Source organism: Sciurus carolinensis, chromosome 4 (genome assembly GCF_902686445.1).
Source record: "Sciurus carolinensis chromosome 4, mSciCar1.2, whole genome shotgun sequence".
Taxonomy (NCBI): Eukaryota; Metazoa; Chordata; class Mammalia; order Rodentia; family Sciuridae; genus Sciurus; species Sciurus carolinensis.
The window spans coordinates 65,145,392-65,158,564 of NC_062216.1; the positions used below are offsets into that span (position 1 = coordinate 65,145,392).

Sequence of the window (13,173 nt, forward strand, 5' to 3'; positions counted from 1 at the left end):
CCCCAATGGACCCTTGACCTTCACTGCCTCTCTGGGGCACCTGGAGGTGCCAGGGTGCTCTCCTCCACCGTGGCAGCCATTCCAGTATAATGTACTTATATGACATGGTTGGGAAGCCCTGGATGGGGAGAGTAAGGACTGGTCATCTGATGGGGGCATGCTAGGGCATAGTTGGGGTGCAGGGCCAGAAGATTGTCTGTGGGTCCAGGTCTGCCTCTGCCACCACCACCAACACACACACACACACACACACACACACATACACACAAACACAGAGCCAGTTGAGAGACCAGGTTACAATGGAGACTGGAGGTAGCTGCAGAGGGAAGAAGTACTACAACAATGTGCACCTAGGCTGTGAGGGGATGGAGGCTAGGACCCCCCAGCCTGCTTGGTTTTCTGCAGTGAAGAGCAAGGGTCCATTGGTGGGTCGAGAGAGTCCATTCCACTGACCAGATTTGATCATTAACCTCAGGCGATTTTCACCTGGCATCAGTTACCCAAGTGTAAAACCTAATAACAGGGTCTGGTTTGACAAGCCCCTGGGATATACTGCTCCTGAAATGGAAGAGCAACAGGTTCCAGTGAAAATATTGGGGGAACATTGTTGGGGAAAGTAATTGGAGCCACAGAGAGCAATTTGGCAAACATTTCCTGATCCTGACCACGTGGGGGATCTCCTGCTGGGAGCCATAAGAGATGCCAAGATTCTGAGAAGGATAAGACAATAGCCAAGTGGCTGTAAAACAGGGTGAAGGGAGGCTCAAATGTGGGCTTGTGACAGACACAAGAGCTTGGGGAGTCACAGCACATGCAATGCTCAGCCCAGCTCAGCCCTTCACTCTATGGTTAGGGCCTTGAGATAAAGTGTTTTCTTCTGACTGGGGACAGAAGAAAGAACCTTCCAGCCATGCTGAGTCATCAGAGGACCTCACTGAAAAAAGAGAGCAACTAGTCAAGATGGTACCTGCAAAGAAGGCCCCCCAGCTCTCCTGGTAACCAGAACTCTGATTGCCCAGAAATCTATACACAGGTCTAGTGCCCTCCCAGGCTGGGTCCATTGTCCCCTGTAAAAGTAAAAGGGGACATGACCTCACACTTTTCCCAGGAAATGGGAAATTCCAGAAGAAGCAGAAGCCAGCTAGGACCTGTCCTATCCTGGGAATTCTATGACCCAGAAAGCTGAGGACTGGCCCCTTGAGAATACCCCTGAGGGGACCCAGTTCAGCCCAGGCCTGGGAAAGGGCCTAGGGCCAAAAGAACCCCACTGTCCAGATGCAGTCAGTTACATTGGTTCAACTTTCTGGTCTCTGAAATCATCCAGGAGAAATTCCCATCCCTTCGGTGAGGCCTTCTTACTGTCATCAAGTTCTGACAGAACCCTCCACACCCTTCTAGATCCATCTGCCATTGCAATGGAGAGCTCTGGTTAGTCTCTAGAAAGACCCTTTTGTGATAGTGGAAATGCACACTCATCAGTCATTGACTTTGAATTTTTCTAGAAAGGGGTTGCAGGATTTACTGGTTTCTGGTTGAGAGCAACAGGCCAGAACAAGGTGCCAGTGCTAGAAATTGGGGTGAATTCAATAACAAGCTTGTGCATACCTGCCAACCAGCAGACACCTTCCATGTTCCAAGTGCCTGGATATACACAATGAGTGGGATAAGCAAAACTCCTGCTTACAAGTTCAAAATAGGGATGCCATCCAAAAGAAACAAGAAATGGATCAGTTTTTTTCAACGTGAGGTTGGTGACATGGTAGGGATCATGGGGATCCCTATATTAGAATGAAACTTCACAGGCCTCTCCAAGGAGGGAATTCACCAGGTCAGGGTCAGTTCTGAGGACCAGTGAGGATGTCCAAGACCACCTCTACAGAGTAGAATGAACATATCTTTATGAGACAGACCAAGACAATCTGCCAAAGGACCATAACCTGATATACAAATTTACTTGCATGAAAGAAAAAAAAAAAATCTTACTCAAGAGTACAAATGGAAAGCACCTTCACTGAGGAAATCATAAAATTGGTCTTCTAAACAGTCTACCCAAGTCAGATAGTTACCAGAAGAACAGAGTAGGGAAAGAAGTGATCTGAGGGCAGGTAGTCAGGCCGTTCCTGGAGGCAGGGGAGGGGGCAGCACTAAGGCTGGTGCCCAGGCCACTGTGCTAGAGGACCCAGGCCACCACAGTAGATCCAGGAAGCAGACACCAGCAACAGTAAGTCCCCGTCATCCCAACATGGGGCACCTGTTGTTCCCAACAGGTACACTTATGTGATTCTTCCAGCTGATGATAAAAGAACCCTTTCCAGGACTTGGTCAGTAAGCAGACAGTTAAGTTAGTCAGCTTTTCATCATTTTGAGCAAAATGCCTTGACAAGAACAACTTAGAAAAGTTTATTGGGGGCTCATGGTTTCAGAAGTTTCAGTTCATTTCATTCAACTTCATTTTTCTGGGCCTGAGGTGAGGCAGAACATCAGAGTAAAAGGCTTGGTAGAGAAAAGCTTCTCAGTTCATGGGATCCAGCAAGGAGAAGGAGGGAGGGGGAGAGTGCGCAAGCAAGGAGCCAGGGGCAAAATACAGTCCCGAGGACATACCAACAATGACTTATTTCTTCCAGCCATACCCCACCTGCCTACAGTTATCACCCAGTAATCCTTTCAAGTTATTAACCTATCAAATGGATTAATCCACTAATTAGGGTAAAGTTCTCATAATCCAATCATTTCACCTCTGAACATTCCTGCATTGTCTATTACATGAGTTTTTTTTGGGGGGGGGCACCTCATATTTAGATCATAACGACATGTCCACCTCCTCCCCTGTGACCCCAATCTATTAGGACTTGGGTCTTAAGTTATAATGGGATGGATTCTGTGACCTATTACCCATTCAGTCCTGGGATTGACAGCCTCTCACCCCTCAGCATGAACCCCACAAAACTGAAGCAAGATTGACAGTTTCTAGAGCAGCCTGGCACTGTCTGTGTACCTTAGCATATCTGCCCTCCTCTCCCAGTCCTGACAGATATGGCTAACTGATCACTGCTTTCTGGGAACCACAATCAATCACCAGGATGTCGTTGACACCAGGATGTAATAAACTTGCTAGGCGGCCTAGGATATCCTCGTGAAGGAAGGAAGCCACAGGGTCTCTTCCATGTCACTGCTCTCAGATCCCTCATGGAAAATAGCTCTGCCTTTGTCCTACCAATGGAACAAAAGCCACTTAGATGCATAGGGTTACTCCCTTTAAAACTCCATGTAACTCTGACAACCAGTCAACTACCTTGTCCACTGGGTCCCTCACTTACTCCACTCACCTCCCATGAAGTCTTTTCCTCTGCCTACAGAGCCAGCCATAGGGCTGCCAGGGTTACATATGTACACCAGCAGAAATGAGGAGAAAGGCATCCTGAGGGCAATCCACCCCAGGATGCACTTGGCTGCTTTAGGAGTGAGCTCCATTCTGCCCTCCCTCTGGGGAGACCCTTCAGAGGACACAGAGGTGCTCCCTCCAGGAGAAGGTGAGGCTCAGTCAGAGCCCAGTGGCCAAAAGTCACAAAAGTCACAGGCTGAGTTCTTTTCTGCTCCTCTTCTATTCCCAGGGACCCAGAGATAGGCTCCAAGCCCTAGCTTGGAGGGAGGAAGATTAAAAGAAGAAACAGGAATAGAGAGACGGGCAGGTCCAAAACTGGTCCCAGCAGGAAAATTCCATTCTGGTTAAGGCTGGAAGAAGCAAGGACTGGAGCTCAGAGGATAAAGAGGAGGATGGGAACTCTTTCCTCTTTCCCATTCCCCCTGCAGGTCTGGGTGACTTTGTTCCCTAAGGAATAGGCAGTCTAACCCCACTAGCCAACCCCTAGCACCTCAGGGCTTCCTACTCCCATGACCCTAAGGACCGAAAGACCTCAAGCCTGGCTCTGGGAAAACTAGAAACTAGTCACAGGAAAGTCAGGAGATCACCCAGAAGATCCTATCTTCATTTCCAACTTCCTAATCGACTTGGCTTGGCCTCCTTCTTCAAAAGCCCCCAATCCCTTGTCATCCAAGACAGCTGGCCTCCCACTATCCACCTTTGGGGAGTAGAGGGCAGTGCGGAGAGAGACTGCCCACCTTCACAGGGAGTTGCAGAATTCCCAGCAGAACTGTGAGCAGACTCAGGTTAGTTAGTCCAAATAACTAGGTTAGTTATCTTCTTACAGATATGACTATTTAGCTTAAGAAGTTCCAAAAACAATAAAACACAGAATGAGCCCAAAGTAAGTAGAAATAAGGAAATAATAAAGACAAAAGCAGCCAGGCACAGTGGTGCACACCTATATTCCCAGCAGCTCAGGAAGATGAGGCAGGAGATCATAAGTTCAAGGCCAGCCTCAGCAACCTAGCAAGGCGCTAAGCAACTTAGCAATATCCTGTCTCAAAAGGAAAAATAAAAGCACCCCTGGGTTCAATCCCCACTACAAAAAAAAAAAAAAATAGACAAAAGTAGAAATCATGAAATGGAAAATACATATACAATAGAAAGGATTGACAAGCCAAAAGTTAGTTCTATGCAATGATGAATGAAGGTGGCAAACCTCTGAGAAGACTGATGGTGAAAAAGAGTCAGCACAAATAAATAACTTGAAGACCTCCAAGGAGGACACAACTGCAAATACTGCCGTGACTTTATTGTAAGGAGAACACCAAAATAAACTGCAAATACACCATAAGCCTTATGGTGATAAGTTTGAAAACTTTCCCAAGATAAACACTATCCTAGAAATATGACATATCTAGAAAGATCTTACCAACACTCCCTCAAGAAAATTTGAGATGTATAACCATTAGAGAAATTTGAATATGTAGATAAAAGTCCATCTACCACCCTCCAAAAAAATACCCCTCACACATCACTGATCCCATGATTTTACTACATTCTACCATACATTCAAAGAACAGACAGTTTCAATCTCATACTCAATTCAGAAAAGAAAAAATAAGAAGAAAACATTCCCAGGCTCCATTTTATAAGCAGAATGAGATTTTTTTTACCAAGGATTGAATGCAGGGGTACTTAACCACTAAGCAACATTCCCCAGTCCTTTTTTTATACTTTATTTAGAGACGGGGTCTCTCTAAGTTGCTGAGGCTGGCTTTGAACTCATGATCCTCCTGCCTCAGCCTCCTAAGCCATACAGGTGCGTGCCACCCCACCTGGTCATAATGTGATCTTAAAGACAAAGATGAATACAGACAAGTACAAAATGGGAAAGGAAGATGAGAATCCAATCTGGCTTATAAGCCTATATACAAAAATTCTACACAAAGTATTAAACTGAACCTATCATCGAATGACAAAAACATGATATACCATGACCAAGTTGGGTTTATCCCAGGAATGAAAGGATAGTTTAAAATATTAGAAACATTTAGCCAGGCGTGGTGGTGCATGCCTGTAATCTCAGCGACTTGGGAGACTGAGGCAGGAGGATCACAAGTTCAAAACCAGCCTCAGCAACAACAAGGCATTAAGCAACTCAATGAGACTTTGTCTCTAAATTAAATATAAAAAAGGGCTGTGGATGTGGCTCAGTGGTCAAGTGCCCTGAGTTCAATCTCCGGTACCTTAAAAAAAAAAAAAAGAAAAGAAAAGAAAGAAAGAAAGAAAGTAAAACGCCTGAAAGAATTTTTTAAAAATTATATATATATATATATATATATACACATATATATATATTATACACATATATATATATGCACACATATATATATTAGAATTAATACAGAGGAAGAGGCTGCAGACAGACAGGGAACCCAGGTATCCTGACAGCTGGCTGACCACCAGCTTGTCCTGGTGGCTCCGTCCTTGTCCCACTCTCCTCCTGGAATCCTTCTCTTTACAATACACCCAAATGTCAACTACTCTTGTTGAGGACCAACTCTGGTCAGGCATGGTGCAGGACACCTCTGCTTAGTCTGGAGGGGTTGGTGTCTTGCTGGGAGGGAATTTCCCACTACTGGTTGGGGTGTTGCTGATGTGGAGCATGGAATTGTCCTCAGAGTCAGGCCCTAGCTGCCTTCCACTGGTGAGAGGCGTGTGGGCAGAGAAAACCTCAGAATGTGACTGCGTAAGAATTCTTGACCAGATTCTTGTTACAGCAGTGGGATTGGACATGGTGGGGCAGGGAAGGAGCTCTGCGATTTCTGACTGTGCTCACCTCCCTCACCTGACAGGCTCTTCACACCAGACAAGCAAACTGACCCTGCTGGGGGACAGCCTGGAAGCAGAGAGAGTTGGAATGCAGAGCATCAGGGCCCAGGGCACCGACCCACCTCAACCCCACACGCCTTACCAGGCTTGGTTCCTGTCAGTTTCCCTCTGTCTTCCCCCAGCCCGCATGTCCTTCCTTGGTCTCTCTGTATCGATGGGTAGTTAGCAAGTTTTTCATCCCTGTCAGATCCAATCAACACTGGTTACTTCACTGAGCAACTAAACCCGCAGGGAAGCCACGTAGGCTCAGTCACCAGGGAACGGGGCATGTGAGGATAGAGGGCAGCAGGGACAGAGGCAACCAGCTCTTACCTGCCTCTGAGCAAGGAGAGGAGGGCAAGTGGGAGTCAGGAGAAGGCTCTGGAGGGGCCAGAGGAGGTAGAGATAAGGAGAAGGGCAAAGGCTTGGGGACCAGAAAAACATGGGAGTCATCCCTCTTCCCAGTGTGCTCAGAGACCCTCAGATGAGGGGCTATGCCTGCCCCTCAAAGTGGTTGCCTCTTATACCCTGGAAGCCAAGGACAGTGTTAGTTATTTACTGCTGCTTAACAAATTACTCCAAAACATCATGGCTTAAAACCACAATATACATTTCTGATTCTTCACTTTGAACCAGGGCCCTCCTGGCTGGAGGTTTGTAGCACAGGGCTTCTCATGAGGTCTCAGGCCCTATGTCAGCCAGCTACAGTCACCTGAGGGCTTGCCTGGGACCAGTGGATCCACTTCCACAGTGACTCATTCAGCTGGTCCACAAGTTGGTGATGGCCATTGGCAGGAGGCCTCAATTCCCTCCACGTGGTCCTCTCTGTGGGTTGCATGAGTGTCCACATGGATAGTTCCACTCTGGAGTCCACTCCGCCATATAGGAGCTGCTGTGGTCTGATACTTCCAATCTACCTTTGAAATTAAAGTTGGCCACCAGCCTTCTCTGGGAAAGGGAAGAGTCTGAGTGGGAAAGGGAATCATTCCAGGGTTGATGAAGTCCACACGTGAACCAGACATCCAGGGACCACCACTCACGAGGTTCCTGCAGCCACTGTCCTCTGTTTTTCCCCTCCTGCTCAAGACAGAGTCTAGCTTCCTCCACTGCCCACCCAGGTTAGGAATTCAGATGCACTCGGACATGAAAGTGTAAAAAGTTCAGGTTTCACGGCAGGGAGTGGTAGAACCCGTGGCAAAACAGAGAGTGATTAAAGGCATTTATTTAAAACACTTTTCTAGGGTTGGGACTGTAGCTCAGTGGTAGAGCACTTGCCTAGCACGTGTGAGGCACTGGGTTCAATCCTTAGCATTGCATAAAAATAAATAAATTAAATAAAGGTGTCCATCTATAACTAATATATTTTAAAAAAAACATTTTACTAAATGTTACACTGGCCAAATAAACCAGAAACTGGCCAATAACTGCCAGATTAGGCCTTTGACCACCAATCTAAAACTCAAACAGCCATAGGAGATGAGATGAAAAGAGACCCCAAATTACAACCCACAGCTGCTCCTTGTGCACACATGTGCATGCACACACACATACACACACCTGTATTAGTGTTCTGGCTGCTTTAAAGAGTAAAGTCATTGCTCCTTGCCCTTGCTTTTATCAAGGACTCATGAAAGGTGGTTTTCCATGAGCTGTGACATTGGTCTGAAGTCCCTCCTGCTAGCTCCTAGTTCTCTCCAACTCCCTTTGAACTGGCCCAGGGAGTGCAGGAGGTAGAGGGACCAAATGTTGCAGACCCCTGCCTCCTACAGTGACATGCACAGGAACTTTCCCAGGCAGCTGTGAATTTCAAGCCAGAGATCTGGGGCAGCTCCACTACTGGGTGAAGGAAAATGGATAAGGGAAATGAGTGTCTACAAAGACCGGAGACTGTGAAGGATGGAGAGAACTGGGGTTCCATCCACGTGCAGAACTGCTCTGGTGGCCTACCATGGAAAGTGTAGCATTCCAAGGAGAGGCTCAAGAAGGTGGTGCAGCGGGGGGAGGCTGGCCTCTGCCCCCATACTTACTCTCTTGGGAAGCCCACCTCCATCACTTCCCACCAGGGCCAAGGGGAGATGGACATAGGAAGCCTTTGACTTCTATAGCTTCTACAGGGAAGGATAGCCATCATCACCTTTCCTGTCTCAGCTGCTCCATCGTTCTGCAAGGGAGCAGGTGGGAGTGTTGTCCTGCTTGTAGGGCATGCCAGAGGGCTGGGCACAAGCGGGATGCAGCCCTACTCTCCTGTGCCACCAGGCGGCAGCAGAGAACACCATGTCAGCTCCGCAGTTGGTTTTCACAAGGACCGTGGACTCAGCAGTGGAGCATCTGGCTGAAGTAGAGTCTCTCCATACCCCTTTCTCTTGGACCTCCTTCTTTCCCCACTACCAGGTCCAAGAAAGATGAGTACAGGTGCACAGAGCAGGCCAGAGGAAGAGGAATGCAGAAGGGGGCTGCAAGAAGCCAGAAGCGGGGGCATTTGCTGTGCCCACTATACCAATGGACTCACCCTCTTGAACAGGAAAGCACTCACAAACCTGGGTGAAGAGTGGGGGGTGCTGTGAGGATGGCCTGGGGACTATCACGGATGGAACTCGCCCAGGCCAGACCATAAGTTATTACTCTGGCCACTGAACAGTGGCTCTGGGTGACATCTGTCTATGCATTGCTCCCCCCAAGTGGCTTCCTGTGCCCCAGGACACTATCTTGAAGTGTCCCATCCAACTCCCTCTCCTTCGTTCCTTTTTGAACATAGGAACATGAACTTATCCACACCCTACATTCCTACAGCAAGAAGCCTCCCTGGCCAGGGAAGGAGCAGGAGTGACTAGGTAGGGTTGTGGGGAGGGGAGGGAAAAGGGGGAGGAAGGGAAGGAGCTGTGTAGGGGGCAAAGAAGAGGACCCCACCATGCTCCTGTCTCAGTGAGATCCCATGACACCCTCAGGGCAGAGAACATGGAGAGCAGCAAAACACCCCTAGAGGAATCCGGTCAGTGGGTATGGGCTGGCAGAGGGGATCCCAAGGCAGGACACAGTCCAGAGAAGGGCCCTCCCTTCCTCCCTCCCACGCCAAGACAGTGTGACTGAGCAAATATGAGGCAAGGCAAAGAAGACCAGCGGGTGGCAGAAGGTGGTCTATATGTGCTTGTTAATTAAGGCAGGGCATGGAGGGAGGGACACCGGCCTGCTCACAGGACGCCAGGTCTGAGTCATGACTCTGGCTCTAAGAAGCTGTACAAACTTGAAAGTCACTTTGCCTCTGGTCCTCAGTCTCCTCATCCGTGAAGTTGGCAGGTTGGATCAGAAGCAGATGGCAAGCATAGCTGCCTGGAGCACTGCTGAGAGGACAGTGGGTGGCCTCCAGGTGCAGATGCCTGCAGTACCCTCAGAGGTTCTCAGCAGGACTGTGGCAGGGGTCAGAGGAGAGGGCTGTTCCCTCTGGGTGGAGGGTGGCCCTGACCTAGGCTCTGGTCACTTCCTACAAGGGGGTCTCCTTCTCCCCAGCAATGAGTCCATCCTTCGTTAGGGAGGGCCTGCAGCCCTGGTTGGTGCCTCCATCCAGACGTGTGTGCTGCTTGGGCTGTGGCAGGCTGGAGTCCGGGGTGACGAGCTGTCGCAGGCGCTGTGGAGATGAGAAGCGGTGAGTGCATGCTTTTGATGAGAGAGGAAAGGATGGCTCCTCCTGGGTGTGCCTGGGCTCAGCACAGAGCCAGGCATGCAGGGATGAAGGAGTGTTTCGAGAGAAGAGGCAAGAACACAAGGATGAAGGGTGCACTGCCTGGGTTCCCGTCCAGGCCCTGCTACAGCCACCTGCACAACCTTAGGCAATTCCCTGCATACCTCTGTTCACACCGTCACCTCGGTTTCCTCATCTATAAAATGAGGATAACAGTAGGACACACCTCACGAAAGTTTCCTGGCACAGGGTAACTGTATATTTTTGTAATTATTATCACTGCTATTCTTTTTATTACTATTGTTATATGCTCAGTAAGTATCTATTGTTTTTCTTGTTATTAGTGGTATGACGGTTACTATTGCTATTGGCACTGATACTGTTTCCTCCCTGCTTCTTGCCTTGAATGCAGATGTAATGACTGGAATCATGAGTGCTTTTGTGCAACCATGAAGTGATAAACATGATGAAATGACAAGTGCTCAGGATGGAAACAAAGAAATAAAGGAAGAGTCTGGTCCATGATGTCCTCTTTAAGCAGCCACACCAAATACCAACAGCCTCTAGATTGATTTTCTTGATATGAAAAAGAACAAATAAACGTATTTGCTTAAACTATTGTAGGGTGGATTTTCTATTACTTGGAGACCAGACAGACTTTGACAGATGGAATGTCTTTGTGGGTCATGGGCCACAGCCTCTTCCAGGAAGGCATATTCCAAACTCCAAATAGGGATCCTTTTTTGGTGTATCTAAGCAGACTTAAGACAAGAAAAGAAGTCCGGAGCCCGTGTGTGGAGTGAACCATGCTTACCAGTTTTCTAAGAACTAGGTATCGATGCTTTTTAAGCTTTTGTGTCTGGGTCTCTCTATGTTCTTGTAACTTGGCTTCCCCTTAACCCTTTACAGTTTACCCTTGAATGATCCAGCAGAGGTCAAGAATGTTTCTGAAAGTAAAGTCATTGGATTGGTCAAAATCCCTCTCTTGAAGATTCTGTGAGGCCGCAGGGCCTTCCCCCACACAGAGCCCATGTGTGCTTCTGGCCCATCCTCTCTCATGCCTGGCACCTACCTTCTTGAAGGAACCCTGGGTTTTCAGGAGGGTGATGACAATGAAAAGTGGGACACAGGCCATGGAGGAGAAGGCCAAGAACCAGCCAATGGAGTACCCCCAGGGAGGGTACACGTAGACGTTGTTGTATTTGAGAGGCGTGTACTTGGTCAAGGAGAAGAGGAAAGTGGCCTGGAAAGAGGAAGGGGCAAACGCAGATGAGACAGAGGGCCAATCAAAGTCCCTCCCTGGTTACTTGAACAGCCCAAGACAGAAGACAAGCAAGACGCAAATGTGCATTCCAGGTGGGACAGGAAAAGCCACTGTAAATTGTGACCCAAGGCATCACTCTCAAGAACTGAGGCAGGAGACAGAGAGGCGGGATGGGGGAGTGGGTAACCATAAGTCAGGCATCGCCCCTCACCCCCCACAAGTCTTCTAGGGGCAGGAGAGAGGAAGGGGAAACAGAGAAGGCACATACCAGGCAAAGCCCTGGGGTCAGGAAGAGCCAGGAGATCTTCACCAGCGGCCACGGCCGGTAGCCAATCATGTCCTCGATGTTGTCATAGAAACGGTTCGCCCCTGATCAGGTAGTGAGGGGAAAGAATATGAGAACAACTGCATGGGTCTTTGGTAAAGATCACTTGCATCCTTCCCCCACCCAGCGCCCCCGGGATGGGAAACTGGAACAGCTGTGTGACTGAGATGTGCCCCTGGCACCCCAGTCACAGGGCAGGGTGAGCAGGGGCTGGTACCATCTCTGACTTCCTAAGGATGGCGTGGAGACCCCTACCATCTTCATCACACAGGAAAGTGTGAGCCTGAAATGAGCCCTGTGCTGACACAAATGCTTGTTGATCTGTGTAGCAGAGATGGATCTGACTCAGGTCAAAGCAGCAAGGAGCCCCATGCTCACACATACCATACCAAACTCAGGGTTAGAAAACCACAGGCTAATGGTCAGGATCCTGGACTCAGGGGAACCACCTCTGAGTTCCAAGGAAAGCATGGTAAGGTTGGTTTATGCTTAGGGAAAACACTGGTTTTGTTTTTGTTTTGTTTTGTTTTGTTTTAATGTCCTTAGGTTTCTACATTTGTAGGCAGAGCTGGTCTTCTCACAGGAAGAACCACTCCTTGGTAAAGCTATTTGGAAGACTCGTCTCCCCATGCCCCAGGACCTTCCCACTCATCACTGTGGCATGAAATCCCACCGTTAAAGAGTCATTGCTTTCACTTCCAAAAGCTGAAGTTAAAAGCCAGATGTTGTCAGGGTGGGTATAACATATTAAGACTCATCAGGCATCTACACTTCACCGTGACTGAGTTTATCAGATCCTCTCTGAGAACAAGATTTGGAAAGAGGTAGAACAAAAACCAGAAAACATCAGAGGCTTGAAGGGAGAAGGTAAGAGACATCTCCAAGGAGAGGAAAGGACACCAAATAGGAAGAGACTTAGAGCAGCAAAATAATAAACCTTCCTGCTTGTAGTTTCACCTGTATCTTTTGACATTGATACTGTGTCCCCAACCTGGTGCAGTGAAGCCAGCAGACCTGGGGTATGATGATGGCCCTTCCACTTTCTAACTGTGTGAGGTTAGGCAAGAGATGCAACCTCTCTGTGCCTCCCTTTCCCCTGCAAAAAACTGTTGTAGAGATTGTGAGATAGAAAGTGGCGTGATCAGCACAGTGCCCAGCACAAAACATACAGCTCAATCAAAAAAGGTTTCTTCTCCCGGTTGTCAGGCACAGTGATGGCAAGGCGTTAATGCAATCTGCAGCACTACTGTTTATTCCAGGGCTAAGGGGCCCCAGGATGTTGATGGAAATCCATGGAAGGCAGAATTCACTTCAGTACAAGAAAGAAATGTACAACACCCACAATGGAAGAGAACTGTTTCAAAAACACAAGAATGAGCTTCCCATCTGTGGAAGTATTCAAACAAAATCCAGGTGACAACCTGGTTGTTGGAAAGGGACTATGGGAATTTGTGAAGGGTCAGACCAAGTGAGCCTTGGAGTCCCTTCTGACTGGGGTTCCACTGGCAAAGGCCTGGGGCAGCCTCTGCATCAAGAGCACTCTACATGGCTATTGATCATTCCTCTCTCTGTTCGAGGAAATCTGTTTTGTCCTTGTCCCAGCTCTCACTGCCCTCATAAAAGATGCCAGGTTGTCTGGCCATGGTTAACCTTCCCAAGAAAGAGGAGCA

General features: G+C 48.3%; 1 protein-coding gene across 5 annotated transcripts in view; it reads right to left on the reverse strand.

Annotated features, from left to right (window-relative positions):
- Nucleotides 1–5,785: 5,785 nt before the first annotated feature.
- Slc6a12 (solute carrier family 6 member 12) overlaps nucleotides 5,786–13,173 on the reverse strand; it is a 28,929-nt gene continuing 21,541 nt past the window's right edge. For all 5 annotated transcript variants that reach the window (XM_047550870.1, XM_047550868.1, XM_047550869.1 and 2 more), the window contains 3 exons: nucleotides 11,447–11,547; nucleotides 10,987–11,157; nucleotides 5,786–9,860 (listed from right to left, as the gene is read on the reverse strand). In XM_047550870.1, coding sequence (XP_047406826.1) covers nucleotides 9,717–9,860; nucleotides 10,987–11,157; nucleotides 11,447–11,547 — 416 coding nt within the window. In that variant the 3' untranslated portion in view covers nucleotides 5,786–9,716. The remainder of the gene's footprint in view (nucleotides 9,861–10,986; nucleotides 11,158–11,446; nucleotides 11,548–13,173) is intronic.